This window comes from Coregonus lavaretus (assembly GCF_964263955.1).
Source record: "Coregonus lavaretus genome assembly, chromosome: 6".
NCBI lineage: Eukaryota > Metazoa > Chordata > Actinopteri > Salmoniformes > Salmonidae > Coregonus > Coregonus lavaretus.
Window position 1 is genome coordinate 35,743,034 of NC_139993.1, and position 24,045 is coordinate 35,767,078.

Consider the following 24,045-nt stretch of genomic DNA (forward strand, 5'->3'; position numbering starts at 1 on the left):
CTCTGCCATTTTTCACCCATTCAGTGTAGGAGGAACAGTATGATTTACAGTTCTTTCATTTAATTTGACTGAATTTTTACGAACACACCGTTAAAAGTTCTAGTACTTGCAGTATAAATTGTAGCATGTAATACGAACCCGACCTTACACCCAAGTACCCCCCAAAATACATATTTTAGTTGTGGCCCCAGACAAGCACACCTGATTCTACTTGTCAAATAATCATCAAGCCCTTGACAATTTGAATCTGGTGTTTTTATCCGGGGCTACAACAAATGTGTGCTGTTGGCAGTACTTGAGGACCTGAGTTGGGAAACGCTGTCAAAGTATACCTAAACCAGGACTCTCCAACCCTGTTCCTGGAGAGCTACTGTCCTGTAGGTTTTAACACCAACCCTAATCTAGCGCACCTGATTCTAATAATTAGCTGGTTGATCAGCTGCATCAGGTTAGTTACAATTGGGGTTGGAGAACCCGGACCTAAACATATTCAATTCAACAGACAACATATCACACCAAACGTCTCACATCTGACATGTTTAGGTTTATTTTACACTCGTAAATGGTTAAATATATATACACACAACATTCTTTCTGTATAAAAGATGTGTTGGATCATGATGGGATAGATTGGGAATCGGGTCAAAATATATTAAATCAGTCTTGAGATAAATAAAAATCGTAAAATTAACAATGTATACACACACAAGACACGACAGCACTAAATATGCCCATCAGGATTTAATCAGATTTATCTCTTGGGTGCAAGTCTTTCTGCGGTACCCAAGTTCGGTCATTTTTTTACTCAAAACGTAGCGTAAAGAAGAATGTTATCTGCTTGTGTTGACAAATTGCTGTCAACACAATAGAATGCAAATATTGAGTTCTGGCATTATCAGCAACTAAACAAATTAATAATTGGCCTAAACCTAATTCCACAAAATGTACTGTACCACTGCATTTTTTGTAGTTGATGTGCTATGCATTTAAAGCAAGCAAGTGACTTTTACAGGAGGTATGTATTTGCACCAGTCACATTACACCAGCGGATTTGGTTGTGATTGCAGAGGGTTGCATGATGTCACTTTTCATTTGGTGAGGTCTTTCAGGTACTGCAAGCCTTGGTTGGTGTAGTCACCCACTGCTGTAGGGCCCGATGAGAGAGCAGATATGGATGACTGCACCCCTGGAATGCAATAAGACAGAAGCTCTTTCAATTGCTAAATTTTTGACTTGGAAGTCCTTTATGAATCAGCTGTCAACCAATTCTTACCCGAGTTCCACGCTTCACCAGGGGCGAATCCGATTTCAGGGAAAGCTGGAAGCTAAAAGAAACAATGTACATTTGACCTCCCTCACATATTCTCACTCACATCATACTCCATAGTGCATTGTTCTGTTGGTCAGAAACAGTTAAAATCAGTACAATAATGGCATTTTTACCTCAAAGCCAAAGTACTTCACCCACTCATCCACTGCAGGGGGAATGGCAGTTTGAGCTTTTCCTAGGACCTCGGAGCCCTGCTCACTTCCCCCTAATAGTCCAGAATCATAGGCAACATACAAAGCACCTCCTGCAATGGTCAACTTAGTGGCCAACCTGTAAGAGAAAAAGATGGGAACACTGGGATGAAACAACTTTGCGGATGGTAAGAAGTGCCAAGTTTTAGATGACAGACACAGATGGACAAAAATACAGTGTTAAGCTACACCTGGCTACCCATATGCACATCAAGTCAATTCATAGCAACATCATGGTGGATAAGTTATCATGTTGCATTAATGTTAGCTTTATCTGGCTGTCAATCAGGTGTAGCTTACCTAGCAAACAAGCTGCAGTTAGTGTTGTTAGCTAGCTAGGTAACATTACATCACAGAGTTTCTAAACCCAGAGGCGCAACATCGCAAGATGTCCGTGAATGCTTACGAAACAGACCAAGCAGACCAGGCCTGGGTTTGAAAAGTCAATGAGAGAAGTTAAAATTAACAACTAAGGAATAATTTCTCGAAATCTGAACAAAAATATAAAACGCAACAATTTCAAAGATTTTGCTGAGTTACAGATCATATGAGGAAATCAGTCAATTGAAATAAATTCATTACGCCCTAATCTATGGATTTCACATGACTAGGCAGGGGCAGCCATGGGTGGGCATAGGCCCAACCCAATGGGGAGCCAGGCCCAGCCAATCAGAATGAGTTTTCCCCCCACAAAAGGTCTTTATTACAGACAAATACTCCTCAGCACCCAGCCTCCCCTCCCCTTAGACGATTCCGCAGGTGAAGAAGACGGATGTGGAGGTCATGGGCTGGCGTGGTTACACGTGGTCTGCGGTTGTGAGGCTGGTTGGGCGTACTGCCAAATTCTCTAATACGACATTGGAGAAGGCTTATGGTGGAGAAATGAAAAGTGAATTCTCTGGCAACAGCTCTGGTGGACAATCCTGCAGTCATCATTTCATTTGCACGCTCCCTCAAAACTTGAGACATCTGTGGCATTGTGTTGTGTGACAAAACTGCACATTTTATAGTGGCCTTTTGTCCCCAGCACAAGGTGCACCTGTGTAATGATCATGTAGTTTAATCAGCTTCTTGATATGCCACACCTGTCAGGTGGATGGATTATCTTGACAAAGGCTAAAATGCTTACTAACAGGTTTGTGCACAACATTTGAGAGAAATAAGCTTCTTGTGCAAATGGAAAATTTCTGGGATCTTTTATTTCAGCTCATGAAACATGGGACCAACACTTTACATGTTGCATTTATATTTTTGTTCAGTGTAGATTTTAGCTAATGTAGGGCTGACAACAATTAGTCGACTGGTTGATTGTTTGGTCGATAGGCTGTTGGTCGACCAATACTATTTTAGTCAAGCAGTAACATACACTACCAGTCAAAAGTTTGGACACAACTACTCATTCAAGGATTTTTCTTTATTTTTACATTGTAGAATAATAGTGAAGACATCAAAACTATGAAATAACACATAAGGAATCATGTAGTAACCAAAAAAAGTGTTAAACAAATCAACATATTTTACATTTGAGATTCTTCAAATAGCCACCCTTTGCCTTGATGACAGCTTTGCACTCATGGCATTCTCTCAACCAGCTTCATGAGGTAGTCACCTGGAATGCATTTCAATTAACAGGTGTGCCTTCTTACAAGTTAATTTGTGGAATTTCTTTCCTTCTTAATGTGTTCGAGCCAATCAGTTGTGTTGTGACAAGGTAGGGGGGATATACAGAAGATAGCCCTATTTGGTAAAAGACCAAGTCCATATTATGGCAAGAACAGCTCAAATAAGCAAAGAGAAATGACAGTCCATCTTTACTTTAAGACATGAAGGTCAGTCAATACGGAACATTTCAAGAACTTTGAAAGTTTCTTAAAGTGCAGTTGCAAAAACCATCAAGCGCTATGATGAAACTGGCTCTCATGAGGACCGCCACAGGAATGGAAGACCCAGAGTTACCTCTGCTGCAGAGGATAAGTTCATTAGAATTACCAGCCTCAGAAATTGCAGCCCAAATAAATGCTTCACAGAGTTCAAGTAACAGACATCAACATCAACTGTTCAGAGGAGACTGTGTGAATCAGGCCTTCATGGTCGAATTGCTGCAAAGAAACCACTACTAAAGGACACCAATAAGAAGAAGAGACCAGCTTGGGCCAAGAAACACGAGCAATGGACATTAGACCGGTGGAAATGTGTCCTTTGGTCTGGAGTCCAAATTTGAGATTTTTGGTTCCAACCGCGTGTCTTTGTGAGACGTGGTGTGGGTGAACGGATGATCTCCGCATGTGTATTTCCCACCATAAAGCATGGAGGAGGAGGTGTTATGGTGTGGGGGTGCTTTGCTGGTGACACTGTCTGTGATTTGTTTAGAATTCAAGGCACACTTAATCAGCATGGCTATCACAGCATTCTGCAGCGATACGCCATCCCATCTGGTTTGGGCTTAGTGGGACTATCATTTGTTTTTCAACAGGACAATGACCCAACACACCTCCAGGCTGTGTAAGGGCTATTTTACCAAGAAGAAGAGTGATGGAGTGCTGCATCAGATGACCTGGCCTCCACAATTCCCCGACCTCAACCCAATTGAGATGGTTTGGGATGAGTCGGACCGCAGAGTGAAGGAAAAGCAGCCAACAAGTGCTCAGCATATGTGGGAACCCCTTCAAGACTGTTGGAAAAGCATTCCAGGTGAAGCTGGTTGAGAAAATGCCAAGAGTGTCCAAAGCAGTCATCAAGGCAAAGGGTGGCTATTTGAAGAATCTCAAATATATTTTGATTTGTTTAACACTTTTTTGGTTACTACATGATTCCATGTGTTATTTCATAGTTTTGATGTCTTCACTATTATTCTACAAAAATAAAGAAAAACCCTTGAATGAGTAGGTCTGTCCAAACTTTTGACTGGTAGTGTATATATATATATATAGTGAACTAATCCATTGTGGAGGACTAAAAGCCAATTTATGCCTGATCCGAAAATGTGGTCGGAGGCTCCATATGGAGGGTGTGGCGCAATTGCGGAGGCTCCAGAGGCATGCAGAGGCCAAATCAAGCTCCGTACCGCATCACTGTGCACCTCCCAAATGTAGTAACAATGCGGAGGGCTCTGTATCAGCTCTACATTGACATGATTGGTTGACGGTAGGTGGGGGCGGTACATCCTGCATAAACACAAACCCACTTCCTTGACAACTTCCTTCACAACAGCTCTGCACTGCTCAGCTAAATGCAAGAAGTATGAATGCCCTGACTTCTACTGAGGCCGTATCACACTAAATGCTGCATGGCCAACGGATTGACCATGCGCCCAGATGCAAAATGCACTTCTCTCTCCAAAACAAGCTACTTACGATTCCCCACATTGCAGTTTCTTGTAATTGTTGCTAGCTATCTGGCCATCCAGAATCACAACACACAGACTTCTGCTCCATTGAAACGTGCGCATCATTTTCCCATTTATAGCTGTATGGATCGTGCAAAACTGCTACAGTAAGTGTATATTTTTTATTTGAAGGATTCTCGCTGATGGGATAAGGGTCATATGTTTTTTCGGAAGCCTTATTGCTTACAAGCAAAAACTCAAACAGGAAGTACCAGTGACGCTCTCAATACGGAAGTGGTGGTCCGATGAAGCAGACGCTAAACTACAGGATTGTTTCGCTAGCACAGACTGGAATATGTTCCAGGATTCATCCGATGGCATTGAGGAGTTTACCACATCAGTAACCGGCTTCATTAATACGTCCATCAACGACATTGTCCCAACAGTGACCGTACGTACATATCCCAACCAGAAGCCATGGATTACAGGCAACATTTGTACTAAGCTAAAGGCTAGAACTGTCGCTTTCAATGAGCGGGACACTAATCCGGACGCTTATAAGAAATCCCGCTACGCCCTCAGACGAACCATCAAACAAGTAAAGTGTCAATACAGGACCAAGATAGAATCCTACTACACTGGCTCTGATGCTCGTTGGATGTGGCAGGTCTTGCAAACTATCACAGATTACAGAGGGAAAACCAGCCACGAGCTGTCCAGTGAAGTGAGCCTACCAGACGAGCTAAATATGTTCTATGCGCGCTTCGAGGCTAGCAACACTGAACTATGCATGAGAGCACCAGCTGTTCCGGGCGACTGTGTGATCACGCTCTCCATAGCAGATGTGAGCAAGACCTTTAAACAGGTTAACGGCCATATGGCTTACCAAGACGCGTACTCAGAGCATGCGCTGACCAGCTGGCAAGTGTCTTCACTGACATTTTCAATCTCTCCCTGACCCAGTCTGTAATATCTACATGTTTCAAGCAAACCACCATAGTCCCTGTGCCCAAGAACACCAAGGTAACCTGTCTAAATGACTATCACCCTGTAGCCATGAAATGCTTTGAAAGTCTGGTCACATCAATACCATTATCCCAGACACCCTGGACCCACTCCAATTCGCATACCGCCCCAGCAGATCCACAGATGACGCTATCTCTATTGCACTCCACACTGCCCTTTCCCACCTGGACAAAAGGAACACCTATGTGAGAATGCTGTTCATTGACTACACCTCAGCATTGAACACCATAGTGCCCTCCCAAGCTCATCACTAAAATAGACCCTGGGATTAAACACCTCCCTCTGCAACTGGATCCTGGACTTCCTGACGGACCACCCCCAGGTGGTGTTGGTAGGCAACAACACATCCGCCACGCTGAACCTCAACACGGGGGCCCCTCAGGGGTGTGTGCTTAGTCCCCTCCTGTCCTCCCTGTTCACCCACGACTGCGTGGCCATGCACGACTCCAACACCATCTTTACATTTGCAGACGATACGACGGTGGTAGGCCTGATCACCGACGACTATGAGACAGCCTACAGGCAGGAGGTCGGAGACCTGGCAGTGTGGTGCCATTACAACAACCTCTCCCTCAACGTGAGCAAGACAAAGGAGCTGATCGCCGAGCACGCCTCCATCCACATCAACAGGGCTTTTGTGGAACAGGTCGAGATCTTAAAGTTCCTGTGTCCACATCACTAAGGAACTATCATGGTCCACACACATCAACACAGTCGTGAAGAAGGCACGACAACGCCTCTTCCCCCTCAGGAAGTTGAAAAGATTTGGCAGGGTCCCTCAGCGCCTCAAAGTTCTACAGCTGCACCATTGAGAGCATCTTGACTGGCTGCATCACAGCTTGGTATGGCAACTGTTTGGTAACCGACTGCAAGGTGCTACAGAGGGTAGTGTGTACGGCCCAGTACATCACTGGGGCCGAGCCCCCTGCCATCCAGGACCTCGATACCAGGCGGTGTCAGAGGAAGGCCCTAAAAATTGTCAAAGACTCCACCCATGTCACAGTCTGTTCTCTCTTCTACCACATGGCAAGCAGTACCGATGCACCAAGTCTGGAACCAACAGGACCCTGAACAGCTTCTACACCCAATCTATGAGACTGCTAAATAGTCAGTTAAATCGTTTACCTATAGTTACCCGGAATATCTGCGTTTACCCTTTTTGCACTAATCTCTTTGACTCATCACATACGCTGCTGTTACTGTTTATTATCTATCCCGTATCCCTACCTATATGTACATATCTACCTCAACTACCTCGTATCCCTGCACATCGACTCGGTACAGGTAATCCGTTTATACAGCCAAGTTATCGTTACTTATTGTAACCCGTTAGTAAACATTTCACCTGTTGTTTACGAAGCATGTGACAAATAAAATTGGATTTTAATGCTGTCTAGAGTTTGAGAGCTAGTCCGAACCCTAGTGCAGCTGTAAGCAAGCAGGTCGGATCTGCTGGCTACTAGTTAGATAGTTAGTAGGTTGTGTGTTGTTTCGCTAGCTAGTTCACGACTAAAGGACAACAGATAACTATCTAGCTAGCCAACACCCAAATTCAAGGCAAAATTCTAGGTAACTAACGTTACTACTGTACTGTAGCTAGCTAAATTTCAACCTGCTTCAAGCATGCCAGATAACTTGCTAGCTAGCTATACTAATGTTTCTCGTGAGTATGAAATGAAAAACTTACTTTAGAACAGGTAAAATCTTGCCAGCCATAGTGTCACGGGTAAATGAAGGTATTTTTTGAATTAACGTTTATTTCGTTGCAACAGCAAGCATGAAATGAATGAGCTCGACCACGAAGAGCAACCAGCTACATTGAAGGGCAACCCTGTGACACAGATGTGTGTCAATAAAGTTATTTAAAAATAATAATAATCCGAGAGTAGCTGATTCGCAAAGATCTGAAAGACATCAAAATAAATATATTTAGAGACCGTCATGTTCCAAGTGATTTATATTTATCCTACAAATAAAATGTCGACTGGGTACAATAAACGAATAATGGATTGAATATGTTCATGCTATTTGATGCTGCTGCGGGCCGGCTGCTGCTGATCATGAGGAGGAGGGGAGGGGAAGGGGGATGAGGATAGGAATATTTTTTTGTTGTTGCCAATTTCAGAACACAAGAAAACATGTGCATTTCGCGCATGCATAAAAATAATCCAGGCACAATAAAGTCAGAAACATATTTATGACGGTGATAATGAAGGTGATAATAATAGGCCTATATTAAATAATAATACTACTGATAAAAATAATGATAATAATAATAACAATAATAATAATATAATAATTGTATTGCACTTTATGATGGAAATGACAGATTGTGTGGTTGGTGTACCCTACTTGATTTCGCTAATCATTTAGCAGGCTGCATGAATCCAATCCCCATAATAATACCTCGCCCTAAAAAAAAATTATACAGGTCTTATGACACTTGGATTTGGGGCACAATGGTAGGCTGTCTCAAGTATAAAAGACTCAGCCTGCTTCACATTGAATGAGATAAGCCTCTTATAAAATATGTTTTCTCACCAACAAAAAAATTGTTTCTGAACGACTACGGGACCTTGAAGTGCAGAGAAGCTTGAGAGTATAAATCTAAATATCTATCGTGGGGATTTTATTTATTTATTGTTATGTTGTTTGGCTCACAACAAATAATAGTTGCATGAAACCAATGAGTAGGTTATAGCAGTCGCAAAATGAAGGCTTTTACTAAACTCTTAGTAGTTGGTTCTATAGGTGCAGCTTTTGTTGCTTTCCAATGGAGTGGACCCACTTTAGACCCAGGTAAGATATATATTTAGCTTCACAATCCTTGACTGGTCTGTGCAACCTTTTGTTGGCTACAGGCGATTTTATGATCACATAATTCGTTATTACAGCCCCTGAACCAGTTGAACCTCAGAGGGTGGTTGTCAGCACTTCGACAGTTGTGACACATTACAGACATATGATACGCTATTGATTTATGAAACCTCAAATCCTCATAAGAATTCAGTTTCACTAAAATTGCACATAAAGGCAGTATACTGTTTTATTAATTTGTCAGATTAATACAGATGGAACCAGGCTTGTGTCTTTGAGACAGAAAAATACCGGCACATTAATTATAGAAAACAAATCGCAAAACATTATGGTAGATGAAGGCTACTAGAGAAGTGTTAAGGTTTGGCAACAAAACTACACAATCAAACTGATATAGTTGGGTTCGGGGCTAGACCTCGAACAGGGAAAGGTTCAAATAGTAATAACATCTAACGTGTGTAAGCCACACTGTCAGTATTTCAACACAAGAACAGTATTGTATTTGTCAAAATTGAATGAAATCGCACTTTGGTTTGTAAAAACGGTAGACTGTGATAGCGCTTGATTGTGTGTCTAATTGTTTATCAATTGCCTGATGGTGCATCTCTTGTGACCGTGACCTTATAAGAGGACCTTCTGTTTTAAGATCATATGATAACCTCATATGATCAAATTGGAATTCATGATAATCCAGTTCATCAAGTACAACTGTTTCAAAGTGAATATAATACATTTGAGGTAATCTGATATAGGCCTTTCCGGTTTTGAAATGCCTTGCTGCAAAGTTTAGTTTAAATTGTATATCATTTGGGAGAAGCTTTTTTATAAGTACATTGGAAATGCCCCTCATTACCAGTGGCGTGTATTCAAGGATGCCAAGTGAAACCAGGCTTCCCAAATTTTTTTACTAAATAAATACAAATCCTTCATCTCTCTGTGTTTCATAATTTTCCTTCAATTCGCAAGAGTCTGAATGTATCTCACAGGGGAAATCATCCGAGCGAAACAGTGCCCCTCTGTCTCTCTATGTGTATGTCATCTATCTGATGCTGTCTGGTCCAAACGAGTATGACATTGGTTGCCGCCCGTAGCATTGAAGGCAAGGGAAGCCAGCGAGCATTTTGCCTCCCTTGACAAAAAAAGTATAAAAAAAATTTGACAATCAGCATTGAGCTAAACTGAGCGAGCTCAACTGTGAATGGTCCTGGCGCACCAAAAAAAAGTGTAAAGGGAAGCCAGCTTGGATTTGGCATCACTCCTATCAAATCCCATTGAGAGCATAGGTCATTGACAGAAAACTTGAATTGTTACATCTTCTTGTGTTGTTGTCCTCCGGTGGCTAGCTAGCCAGCTAGCTAAAATTGTCTCTTTCCTAAATTAGCCATTGATGGAGATAGGGATTTGGACTTGTGGTTTTATTTAATTATCCGTACTAGCCAATGATTATAATGGTGATTCTGATCCAACCATTAATTCCTACATCGTTGTGCCCCTGGCCTGAGAGGATGGAAGTTCAATATGTAGCTAGATGTAGAAGGCTAATGTTAACTAGCTAACGTTGCCCATGAATGGAAGATTGGGTAGCGAGCAAGCATTTTAGCCAGGTAGCCTAGGACAACAAAAAATAAGAGTGTAATGTATGACAGAGTGATAGCCCATTTCATCAACATGAAACAGAGGAGGATGGCATTGGCTTTTCTCTACAAGTAGGGTGAGTCAACATGTTTTTCTACTTGCACGAACGTGCACGCACACACACACACAAACACACACACACACACACACACACACACACACACACACACACACACACACACACACAGAAATCAGAACCATGGACAGCCACAGCATATTTAGCTGACGTTGATTGGACTAAATTGTTTTTGGTATCTTTTAGTTGTCACTGTATTAGACTAAGCAGAGGTGATTTGATGACGTTGAAATGGTGCTGGAATAGTGGTGGCAGCTCCTGTTATCTTTGCGCGACTTGCGGTAACTCTCTGTGGTTCTAAATCAATAGTTGTTTAGTGGTCTGAAAATGTCGCAAACATTAACTTGCTTGACCATGCTGTAGGTCATGTAACTGTCTGTTACTGTACATGCAATATGCTTTGAGGACTTCACTGGACAGAGGTTGTTATCCGGTTTTGTGATAAAACAAAGGTGGGGTTGAATTTATTCTGCCACTGTGTCTTCTTACTGTCTCAGCCTTTAGGTCTATATATCACGGTTGCAAGGTATATGAATTAACAGGTTATAGAGCAAACAATGCAATTATCACAACAAATACAGTGCATTCGGAAAGTATTCAGACCCCTTGACTTTTTCCACATTTTGTGATGTTACAGCCTTATTCTAAAATTGATTAAATAGTTTTTTTCCTCATCAGTCTACACACAATACCCCGTAATGACAAAGCAAAAACAGTTTTTTAGAAATGTTTGCAAATGTTAAAAAAAAGAAGAAAAATAAAGGAAATATCATATTTGCTTAAGTATTCAGACCCTTTACTCAGTACTTTGTTGACTTTGTTGAAGCACCTTTGGCAGTGATTACAGCCTCGACTCTTCTTGGGTATGACACTACAAGCTTGGCACACCTGTATTTGGAGAGTTTCTCACATTCTTCTCTGCAGATCCTCTCAAGCTCTGTCAGGTTGGATGGGGAGCGTCGCTGCACAGCTATTTTCAGGTCTCTCCAGAGATGTTAGATCGGGTTCAAGTCCAGGCTCTGGCTGGGCTACTCAAGGACATTCAGAGACTTGGCCCGAAGCCACTCCTGTGTTGTCTTGGCTGTGTGCTTAGGGTCATTGTCCTGTTGGAAGGTGAACCTTCACCTGAGGTCCTGAGTGTCCTGGAGCAGGTTATCATCAAGGATCTCACTGTACTTTGCTCCATTAATCTTTCCCTCGATCCTGACTGGAATCCCAGTCCCTGCCGATGAAAAACATCCCTACAGCATGATGCTGCCACCACTAGGCTTCACTGTAGGGATGGTGCCAGGTTTCCTCCAGACGTGACGTTTGGCATTCAGGCCAAAGAGTTCAATCTTGGTTTCATCAGACCAATTGTGTTTCTCATGGTCTGAGAGTTCTTTAGGTGACTTTTGGCAAACTCCAAGCGGGCTGTCATGTGCCTTTTACTGAGGAGTGGCTTCCGTCTGGCAACTCTACCATAAAGGCCTCATTGGTTGAGTGCTGCAGAGATGGTTGTCCTTCTGGAAGGTTCTCCCATCTCCACAGAGGAACTCTGGAGCTCTGAGTGACCATCGGGTTCTTGGTCACCTCCCTGATCAAGGCCCTTCTCCCCTGATTACTCAGTTTGGCCGGGCGGCCAGCTTTAGGAAGAGTCTTGGTGGTTCCAAACTTCTTCCATTTAAGAATGATGGAGGCCACTGTGTTCTTGGGGACCTTCAATGATGCAGACAATTTTTGGTACCCTCGACACAATCCTGTCTCTGCGCTCTACGGACAATGCCCTCGACCTCATGGCTTGGTTTTTGCTCTGACATGCACTGTCAACTGTGGGACCGTATATAGACAGGTGTATGTCTTTCCAAATCATGTCCAATCAAGTTGTAGAAACATCTCAAGGATGATCAATGGAAACAGGCTGCACCTGAGCTCAATTTCGAGTCTCATAGCAAAGGGTCTGAATCTTATGTAAATAAGGTATTTCTGTTATTTATTTTTAATACATTTGCAAAAATGTCTAAAAACCTGTTTTAGCTTTGTCATTGGGGGTATTGTGTATAGATTGATGAGGGGAAACATTTATTTAATCCATTTTAGATTAAGGCTATAACGTTAAAAAAAATGTGGGGAAAAACTCAAATTAGCATGATATGTGACATTTGCTATACATAAGACAGAAGATTACTTAAGGCAAAAATGTAAGGAGGGTGGTTGGTCGGGGTGGATGGGTGAGCTTGTAACAGGAACGTCTAGCAGCCCATCCTGTTCTCATAGACTAGACATAACATAGTAAAGGAACATCCGTAACACTCAAATGAGTATGTTACGTTTGGTATGGTTACATAAGACAGAAGGTTACTTAAGGCAGAAATGAAAGGAGGGGGGTCAACCTGGACTCAGGGGTAGACGTAACATAGTAAATCAAAATCTGGTACACTCAAATTCGTATGATATGTTACGTTTTATATGGTATGTATTAATTTGTGTATCCATCATCCATTTCATATGATATGTTACGAATTACAATTCATATGATATGTTACGAATTACAATTCGTATGATATATTACGAATTGCAATTTGTACGATATTCTAAGGAATATACAATAAGTATGATATGTTACGAATTCTATTTTTGACTAACACTAATGTTAGCTATGTTGCCAACGTTAGCTAGGCTAGGGGTTAGGGCTAGGGGTTAAGTTTAGAGTTAAGGTTAGGGTTAGGAATTAGGTTAAAGGGTTAAAGTTTGGTTTAGGGTTACGGGAAGATTTAGCTAACATGCTAAGTAGTTGCAAAGTAGCTAAGAAATTGTTATTAGTAGCTAAAATGCTAAAGTTGTCCGTGATTGATTTGAACACACAACCTTGTTTGGGTTGCTAGACGTTCGCGTTATACGCCCACCCAGGTAATTAGAAACTTTACAACTACTTACTACCTTTTAGCTACTTTGCAACTACTTAGCATGTTAGCTAACCCTCAACCCTTTAACCTATCTCCTAACCTTAACCCTAACCTTAACCCCTAGCCTAGCTAACATTAGCAACTTAGCTAACATTAGCATTAGCCACCTAGCTAATGGTAGCCACAACAAATTGGAATTTGTAACATGTCATATGAATTGTAATTCGTAACATATCATAGAATTGTAATTCGCAACATATCATACGAAATGGCTGATCGACATCCACAAATTAATACATACCAGTGGAGGCTCCTCAGAGGAGGAAGGGGAGGACCATCTTCCTCAGTGAATTTCAGAAAAAAATTGAAAATAGTCAAACATTAACAAAGTTAACCTTTTTAGATAAAACTATGCTAAACATATTTACATATTTACAAATAATTGATTAAAACAGTTTTGCAATGAAGGTCTACAGTAGCCAGAGGACAGCTAGTTTCTGTTCTCCTCTGGGTACATTGACTTCAAAACAAAACCTAGGAGGCTCGTGGTTCTCACCCCCTTCCATAGACTTACACAGTAATTATGACAACTTCTGGAGGACGTCCTCCAACCTATCAGAGCTCTTGCAGCATGAATTGACATGTTTTCCACCCAATCAAAGGATCTGAGAATTAATCTAGTACTGAAAGCATAAGCTACAGCTAGCTAGCACTGAAGTGCATAAAATGTGGAGAGTAGTTGACTCAAAGAGAGAGAAAGGCAATAGTTGAACAGTTTTGAACAAATTAATTTCTTCAAAAATGAAGGAGATGCAAGAGAGAGAGAGAGCTAGCTATATTTCATTATATTTTTTTCCACTTTCACCTTCACTTACTTAGCTAGCGAATGCAGCTAGCTAGTTTAGCCTACTCAAACACCCGGCTCAAACAGACAGGGATGCTATGTTAGCTAGCTGGCTATGGCTATCCAACAATGGAACTCTTCCAAGTCAAGATAAGCTTTTGCTTTTATTAATTTATTGCCACTGGGGCCCACCTGTGTAACTGCTAAACTGCTTGCTGTACTGCATTATTTTAGAGGGTTTACTAATGAGTTAGTTCTACTAACTATGTTGATTATGTTGTTAGCTAATATGGTGACAACGATGTACAGTGCCTTGCAAAAGTATTCATCCCCCTTGGCGTTTTTCCTATTTTGTTGCATTACAACCTGTCATTTAAATAGATTTTTATTTGGATTTCATGTAATGGACATACACAAAATAGTCCAAATTGGTGAAGTGAAATGAAACAAATAACTTGTTTCAAAAAGTTGTAAAAAATAAATAACGGAAAAGTGGTGCGTGCATATGTATCCACCCCCTTTGCTATGAAGCCCCTAAATAAGATCTGGTGCAGCCAATTACCTTCAGAAGTCACATAATTAGTTAAAAAAAGTCCACCTGTGTGCAATCTAAGTGTCACATGATCTCAGTATATATACACCTGTTCTGAAAGACCCCAGAGTCTGCAACACCACTAAGCAAGGGGCACCACCAAGCAAGCAGCACCATGAAGACCAAGGAGCTCTCCAAACAGGTCAGGGACAAAGTTGTGGAGAAGTACAGATCAGGGTTGGGTTATAAAAATATATCAGAAACTTTGAACATCCCACGGAGCACTATTACATCCATTATTAAAATATGGAAAGAATATGGCACCACAACAAACCTGCCAAGAGAGGGCCAACCCACCAAAACTCACAGACCAGGCAAGGAGGGCATTAATCAGAGAGGCAACAAAGAGACCAAAGATAACCCTGAAGGAGCTGCAAAGCTCCACAGCGGAGATTAGAGTATCTGTCCATAGGACCACTTTAAGCCATACACAGAGTGGCCAGAAAAAAATAATCAAACACGTTTGGTGTTTGCCAAAAGCCATGTGGGAGACTCTCCAAACATATGGAAGAAGGTACAGATGAGACTAAAATTGAGCTTTTTGGCCATCAAGGAAAACGCTATGTCTGGTGCAAACCCAACACCTCTCATCACCCCGAGAACACCATCCCCACAGTGAAGCGTGGTGGTGGCAGCATCATGCTGTGGGGATGTTTTTAATCGGCAGGGACTGGGAAACTGGTCAGAATTGAAGGAATGATGGATGGCGCTAAATACAGGGAAATTCTTGAGGGAAACCTGTTTCAGTCTTCCAGAGATTTGAGACTAGGGCGGAGGTTCACCTTCCAGCAGGACAATGACCCTAAGCATACTGCTAAAGCAACACTCCAGTGGTTTAAGGGGAAACATTTACATGTCTTGGAATGGCCTAGTCAAAGCCCAGACCTCAATCCAATTGAGAATCTGTGGTAATGGGCAAAAATCCCAGTAGCTAGATGTGCCAAGTTTATAGAGACATACCCCAAGAGACTTGCAGCTGTAATTGCTGCATAAGGTGGCTCTACAAAGTATTGACTTTGGGGGGGTGAATAGTTTTTTGTTTTTTTGTGTTATTTCTTGTTTGTTTCACCCCCAAAAATATTTTTCATCTTTAAAGTGGTAGGCATGTTGTGTAAATCAAATGATACAAACCCCCCAAAAACCCATTTTAATTCCAGGTTGTAAGGCAACAAAATAGGAAAAATGCCAAGGGGGGTGAACACTTTCGCAAGCCACTGTAGGCTGTGTGTAGCGGTTAGAGGTTATGATATGAAGGTCTGGCTTGGAAAGGTTTTTTCACCTGGTCACAGAAAGCTGATGTGTTGTGCACTAAAGTCCACAAGCAAAGGAAAAAGGTGAGAGGAGGAGAGCACTTAGATGCCAGAAGGAATTATACAACAATCAAAGGGATCCTGCTGTTTGTATGTGGCTGTTGTGAAAGTGAACTGTGTTTGCGTGTGATCGGGTGTATTCATTCTGCCAAAAAACGGAACAAAGTGGTAATAAACATACAAGAATTTCTCCAATAGCAACTCTCTATTGCAACTGTTGGACTAATGATTACACCATAGATCCGCTAGATGCAGGCAAGAGTGTGCAAGGTCACTTATTAAATAATTACCTCTTATCAGTCTCATTCTGAACGTCGCATAAACCTTGACCCTGTAAGAACCCTAACCTTATTGCTGAATCAGCAATAAACAACTTGGCTCAATTATTTATTTACTAACTCCATAGCAATTCCAGACTACATAAAACCCACTAACATTATACAGTAAATACAGTCTAGCGGACTAACAAAACAGGACAGTTTGGTTATAACACAATGGCGGATTCAGAGAGAGGGGGGGGGGAGGAGGAAGAGACAAAGGAATTCACCTATCGGACATTTGTAAACTACGCTCACGGAAATACGAATGCTTAGCACCCTAATATCCGCTCATTCGGATTAGAAATGCAACATGTATTTACGTGTAGCTGTCTTCGATAGTTGAGTTGATGATGTAGGACTCTGGTTTGCAGAACATAGATCCCAATGTCCTTGGTAGAGTTTCTGGTCGTGGTGGTGGTTAGAATGGGTACTTTAGCATACTCTGTAGTTCGTATAGTTGATCTGTTAGAATAGATACTTCAGATGTACCAACAGTTGTCGGAGAGGGATTGTCCTTCCCAACTTGTGTCTTTAGTGAAAATTCTCTAGATGACTATACATGCCAGTTGCAGACTGATATGATAAGGTGTAGTGCGTTTATCTTCTTCCTCACCTCGTTTAGAGGTTGAGAGTTTCAGAGTTTCTCACCATTTCAAACGTGTGGACTAACGCCTCACATTTTCTGGTCTTTCTGGTCTAACCATTTGAAGCCGTGTAGCTTCCTGGTCTGGTAGAAATTCAACCATTTGCAACATCCGGCTTACACCGTGGTCTGCTTGGTCTAGTGTGAATTTCGTCACGAGGGGTTTTATACTTGAGAAGAAAAAGGGGTGTTTCATCATGTTTGTGCTCATCTGGGCTAGGCCACTGACTGAGAACAAGTCAATATGGAAAATAATCATCTAATCTAGAATGCTAAAATCACATGATTATCTTCACAAACATATTATTATACTTAATCATTCGTTTTATACAACAATTAGATGCAAACCTCATAACTGGGAAGTGTACACCCCCAGAGATACAGTTATGTTGTTCCACCGTCTTTAATGACATCACAACATAGTAACGAATTCGACATGATTGTTCTTTAAGTCCCCAACAACCATTTCCCACATTCTTTGAAGTATAAATATTGTTTCATTATCCACTTTGGATATTGGAGTTTTGGCGGGAAGAATCTCTGTGTCAACAAAGGGGTCCTTTCTCCCAATACTTCATGGCAAGGAAGAGAATGTCTGCACGGTATTTACGACCGGTTGTTAAGTCATGAAACTGTCCAACTTCTCCCCACTCCCTCTCCTGTGGGAGAGAGAGAGGGTCCTTCGATCCACTGTCAGGACAGTCATGACACAGGAATGTGTCGAGGCACAGATCTGGGGAAGGGTACCAAAAAATGTCTGCAGCATTGAAGGTCCCGAAGAACACAGTGGCCTCCATCATTCTTAAATGGAAGAAGTTTGGAACCACCAAGACTCTTCCTAGAGCTGGCCGCCCGGCCAAACTGAGCAATCAGGGGAGAAGGGCCTTAGTCAGGGAGGTGACCAAGAACCCGATGGTCACTCTGACAGAGCTCCAGAGTTCCTCTGTGGAGATAGGAGAACCTTCCAGAAGGACAACCATCTCTGCAGTACTCCACCAATCAGGCCTTTATGGTAGAGTGGCCAGATGGAAGCCAATCCTCAGAAAAAGGCACATGACAGCCCAATTGGAGTTTGCCAAAAGGCACCTAAAGGACTATCAGACCATGAGAAACAAGATTATCTGATCTGATGAAACCAAGAAACTCTTTGGCCTAAATGCCAAGCGTCACGTCTGGAGGAAACCTGGCACCATCCCTACGGTGAAGCATGGTGGTGGCAGCCTCATGCTGTGGGGATGTGGCAGGGACTGGGAGGGACTGGGAGACTAGTCAGGATCAAGGGAAAGATGAACGGAGCAAAGTACAGAGAGATCCTTGACGAAAACCTGCTCCAGAGTGCTCAGGACCTCAGACTGGGGTGAAGGTTCACCTTCCAACAGGAAAACGACCCTAAGCACACAGCCAAGACAACGCAGGAGTGGCTTCGGGACAAGTCTCTGAATGTCCTTGAGTGGGCCAGCCAGAGCCTGGACTTGAACCCAATCGAACATCTCTGGAGAGACCTGAAAATAGCTGTGCAGCGACGCTCCCAATCCAACCTGACAGAGCTTGAGAGGATCTGCAGAGAAGAATGGGAGAAACTCCCAAAATACAGGTGTGCCAAGCTTGTAGCGTCATATCCAAGAAGACTTGAGGCTGTAATCGCAGCCAAAGGTGCTTCAACAAAGTACTGAGTGAAGGGTCAGAATATATATATATATCTTTTTTTTTTAAATACATTTTGTTTTATTGAATATTTAAAACATACAATACACTTGCAGTGAAGCCGCTCAACAACTACATCACATTAGTCATCTAACAGACTCCCATCAAGAGCGACACACAGAAGCAACCAGGGTCAACGCCTTGCTCAAGGGCACGTCGATCTCCCACAAAATCAAAAATGGGGACCCAAACCAGCGATCCATCAGCCACCGGCCCAAGCTCCCGGCCACCAGCCCTCCAAAATCCCCCCCACAGTTCCCCAAGAGCTGCCCCTCAACCATCCGACCCCCCCCCACAGTCTGTGTATGTGCAGATGTGTGCATTTGAATGAGAGTGTGTGTATATGCATTTGTACAAACACCTGCAAGGCATCAGCCTCAAACAAACAGGCGTTAGCTGTAACAACATTGCCCCTCAGTGTCATTCAGACTGACTTTTTGTTATGTTTTATTTTGACTGTATTTTTTTTACTTTTATCTTTGACCTTCATTCTGTCCCCCGCCCAGCAACTCCACTCCCACTTGTCTCCAATTCCACATCCCAACCCTCAGCTTCCCTCAGCCCATCCCACCTATCTCTGCTGGCCACCCTCTTCGGATTTCTATGCACCATATCTTTCAACTATGCTGTGATGTTTAACATACAATTTCAATCTATCTAATCGAATAGAATCCACAGATTGCGAGTTGAAGATAAATACTTTTACTAAGAGTATTAGTATATTAGTAATTGACTGATCCGGTCTCTCCAGATCTCCCGACAGTACTATTTCTAGGGTAAATTTTACATCAATGTTATGTATTTTCAGCCATTCCTGAACCTGAGACCAGAAACAGGCTACCTGAGGGCAATACCAAAATAAATTGTATATTGATTATGTATCCTCACAACAAAATCTGCAGAGCTTCGATGATTGTATGCCCCAAATATTCAACATTTTGTTGGTGGCAAGAATTCTATATAATAATTTTAGCTGAAAAGCACGAAGTCTTGAATCTTGCATCGTTTTATATATGAACTCATACACCCTGTACCATAGAATCGGTACATCAAAAATCTCTTCCCAACTATTTTGCAATCTGTATGGCACAGCTGTCAACATCCTAGTCTTCAAATGAAACTGGTATACTTTCCTATTTATGCTATTTTTATTCCTCCGCCAGTTTTGATCGTTTATATTGGGCAGACAGACCAGATCTGAATACTTATGTAAATGTCATATTTCAGATTTTTATTTAATTATAAATTTGCTAAAAGTTTTCTAAAAACCAGTTTTTGCTTTGTCATAATGGGGTATTGTGTGTAGATTGATGAGGGAAAAAACTATTTAATCAATTTTAGAATAAGGCTGTAACGTAACAAAATGTGGAAAAAGTGAAGGGGTCTGAATTCTTTCCGAATGCACTGTACATATTATATCACCAACCAAAAGGGCACTTGGCAAGTGGGAGGGCAAAGGGGCATGTGCTGGTCACAGGTTGACTCCTATCTGTGCATGTGCCTGTATAGATTACACATTGTATTATACACTAAGTCCTAGACAGACATAAAGATCCATATCATCATGATAGTTGGATGCCAGGAAACTGTCCATCAGGTCTAGGATACAGCACGTACTTTACACCACATCAGTTGTACGTTTTCTTGATAGGCCTTACGTCGACATTAAACAGTCCCCATTCTAGCCCCTTGTCTTTGTTTTTCCCTTTTGAATTGCATTTAGACAAACTATACTGTAAGAAGTAATGACTACTGTAATGACTTTCAATATGGCTGGTTTTCAGAGTCGTTAAAGGGTGCCCGGGTCCTGGTGACTGGTGCCAGTGCGGGTATAGGTGAACAAATGGCATATCACCTTGCCGGCTTTGGTGCCCAGGTGGTAATTACAGCCAGGAGGGAAAAGGTTCTACAGCAGGTCAGTACCACTTCAATTAGGTGTTTTCGTCAATGTCAATGTCTCTAGCCATTAGTTCTCCCACTTAACTCTATGACAAGGCCCTCCAGTGGGTGGTGAAGACGGCCCAGTACATCTATTTGAAACGGTGCCTGAGGAAGTCCCGCAGCATCAAGGACCCCACACACCCCAGCCACGAGCTGTTCACTCCGTTACCGTTGGGTAGACAGTATTGGAGCATGAGGTCTGTTACCACCAGGCTCAGAGACAGTTTGTATCTACAAGCCATCAGACTGCTGAACACTTGAACTGGACTGACCACCTGCTCACTCACGCTCACACCCACACAGACATACACACATACACACACACTAACATACACGTTCATGCTACACACACCACAACTGTTGCTACCAGACTCTTATTTACTATTGCTAATACTACACAATTTAAACACTTGCCCCCAATCCCCCTTCTTCCTGTATTATACTTATGCTAAAATGTTTATTGTATTCTAATGAGCCATTTACTTTATGTTCGTATTTTTATCTTATATTATTTCTTATTGTTGTTGCATTGTCGAGAACGAACCGGCAATTAAGCATTTCATTGGATGGTATACCATGTGTATCCTGTACATACGTCTAATAAAACTTGATTACTTAATGTTTTTCATGATTATGTTACCCTTATGCAAACATCACTTGCTTGTATTGCAGGTAGTAGAGAAATGCCAGGTGTTGGGGGCCCAGAAAGCTCTATACATAGCAGCAGACATGGCCAATCCTTCTGACCCAGAGAGAGTGGTGAAGTTTGCTGTGGACAAGCTGGGAGGACTGGACTACCTGGTGCTGAATCACATAGGACCCAGCCCATTCGCCATGTGGGATGGAGATGTGGAACACACTAGATGGTTAATGCAGGTGGGGTAACTTAATCACAAGTACTGCTATATCACATACCATTATATACTAATACATTTAAGTCATTTAGCAGATCCTCTTATCCAGAGCAATTTACAGTGGTGAGTGCATACATTTTCATACTGCCCATCCCCCTTGGGAATCGAACTAACTAGTTCTTCCTGCTTCATTTCTTTTTCACAGGTGAATTTCCTCAGCTATCTACAGATGGCAAAGACAGCTCTGCCTACCCTTGATCAAAGTAAGGGTTCCATTGTGGTCGTCTCCTCCTTGTTAGGTAAGTGAGAGCTCTTCTCTCTACACAAAGTGTTCTAATACTGCTTTTCGACTGTAACACCAGTGTTACACTAGTGAATACACCCTTACGTTATACTAGGGAAATCAACAACCTCTGCAACAACCTCTGCATCATCAATACATTTGCTTTATGAGAAGGTGTTGAAGTCCACAGTTAGCCATTGTTATGTAAATGCATGCTGAAAAGTACCAGTGGCCTGGCTTTGGCCACAAGTGAGAGCAGGTCCACCGGAGCCATGACCCAGTGAGACACAGGTGTTGGCCCGTGTAGATGGAAACAGAAAAGTCTGATCCTTTTGGGTAAAACACTAGAGTAAATCCTGAATGGAAATGCGCCATTAAGTGACCCTGAACCTATGACTGGCTATTGTTTTGGTCCTTAAGGAAAAATGTGCAGTCCATTTGTGGCTCCCTACACGTCCACCAAGTTTGCCCTGAACGGCTTCTTTGGGACGTTGCAGCATGAGCTTGCCATGCAGAGGAGCAACGTGTCCATCACCATCTGCATCCTGGGCCTGATCGATACAGACTCAGCTATGGAGAAAGTCAAGTGAGCTATTTTTGATACCAAGTTCAGTCAAGTAAACTTAAATCTGGAATACAGTCAATGATTTCATGATTGACCTGATGGTTGTTACATGCAAGTACATACAAGTATCCTTGGACACATTTCAAATAGTCACCTTTGTTTGTATTACAGGGGGATCACCAACATCCAAGCCTGGCCGGCCAGTGAGGCGGCTCTGCACATCATCACTTCTGGAGCCACACAACAGACAGAGTCTTACTATCCCTGGTTCTGGTACTATGGCACTCTCATCAGAGACTGGTTCCCCTACTTCAGGGACATTTCTATACGTTACTTCTATAAATATTAACCATATGCTTGAAATATACATTATGATAATAAAGCCTTTACATCTTTCCCTTTTTTGAGTTATTTGTTGATTTTAAAGAAATGCTGTTACAGCCAACTTCTCTGACATGGATAATTTAAACACCATTCTTTAAATGATAATCAGTTCAGTATTTTTAAAGATTTTTTCATGTAAAACTGTGTTCTTGTTGGTCTTCTTCTTTGTATAATTGGTTGCCTTTCTGTGATACAAATTATTGTAAGATTTCTGCACGTTTATGTCACAATTTGAACTTTGTCCATCCCCTCTCTCATTGCTTGTGAATGATGTAATCAACAGTGTTGGGGAGTAGTGAACTACATGTAGTTCAACTAGTTATTTACTTACATTTTGCAGTAGCTTGGTGGTAGTTGAACTAAATTCAAATCTTGGTAGTGTTTTCAGTAGTAAACTACATGTTTTGCCATGTAGCTAACATCTTGGATCCAGACACTACTGTTTTTGCAAAAATATAATAAAATATGGGTGAATTAGGCAATAATTATTTATTTTTCAGCATCATGCTGGCCTAATTCTCACTTGAAACCCTTGTGTGCCTAATTCTCACTTTTTGTGTTTAATAGGCTATATTATACATTATGTTAACATCTGACTGGGGAGTGATGTGTTCTAGCAATTTGTAGTCAATGATATTTCAGATTTAGATATGATAATTTTTCACAAAGTAGTTTGGATGTAGTGATCTACTTTTTCAAAGTAACTTCAGTTAAGTAAACTATATTTTTCTTAACGTTAGCTTTAGTGTAGCTTAACTTCTTTAAGTGTGAAGTAATTGGTAGCTTGGTAAACTATATTTTCAGAGTAGCTTTCCCAACACTGGTAATCAATAAGGGGAGAGGAAGGTTCATGTCAGGTAGTGTGTAGTGTTCTCTGTTTACCTTTGTGTAATACCTTTTTATAGCCGGATCAAGCAGACTGACTGCTGCACTCATGTTTAGTTTCTATGAGCCATAGCACTGATCAGACTGGTTTCACCAGGCTACCTTTTTTATTGCCTCAATGAACAATCCCCATGTCAACCACTCGAGGGCAGTGGTTCCTAAGAAATGATGCAGAACCTAGACATGATGCATTTTAGATTCAAGCAAGCTCATAGTTTGTCTGTTATGATTTGGACCTCAAATCAAAGTGTATTGATCATGTCCACAGTTTAGCAGATGTTATAGTGGGTGCAAATGCTTAGGTTACTAGCTCCTAACAATGCAGTAAAATGTCAAACAATTACACAAATAATTAAAAAGTAAAATTACAAAATATACATATATACACTGGAAGAATTTACACAAGATATACTAAGAATGATATGTACAGCAGTA

At 41.7% G+C, this 24,045-nt stretch overlaps 2 protein-coding genes across 2 annotated transcripts; one reads left to right on the forward strand and one right to left on the reverse strand.

The window, feature by feature from the left end:
• Positions 1 to 524: 524 nt before the first annotated feature.
• On the reverse strand, positions 525 to 7,940 carry LOC311130817 (MICOS complex subunit MIC13-like). The gene is made up of 4 exons (XM_084163615.1): positions 7,560 to 7,940; positions 1,444 to 1,600; positions 1,274 to 1,325; positions 525 to 1,186 (listed from the first exon to the last, which is right to left on the reverse strand). The coding sequence occupies exons 1-4, from the start codon at positions 7,586 to 7,588 to the stop codon at positions 1,089 to 1,091; spliced, it is 336 nt and encodes a 111-aa protein (XP_084019741.1). The 5' UTR covers positions 7,589 to 7,940; the 3' UTR covers positions 525 to 1,088.
• Positions 7,941 to 8,378: 438 nt separating this feature from the next.
• LOC311130312 (hydroxysteroid 11-beta-dehydrogenase 1-like protein) lies at positions 8,379 to 23,249 on the forward strand. Its single transcript, XM_084163042.1, has 6 exons — positions 8,379 to 8,671; positions 20,483 to 20,613; positions 21,312 to 21,515; positions 21,699 to 21,792; positions 22,197 to 22,362; positions 22,513 to 23,249. Exons 1-6 carry the CDS (start codon positions 8,584 to 8,586, stop codon positions 22,688 to 22,690), a joined length of 861 nt encoding a protein of 286 aa, XP_084019168.1. The 5' UTR covers positions 8,379 to 8,583; the 3' UTR covers positions 22,691 to 23,249.
• Positions 23,250 to 24,045: the final 796 nt, after the last annotated feature.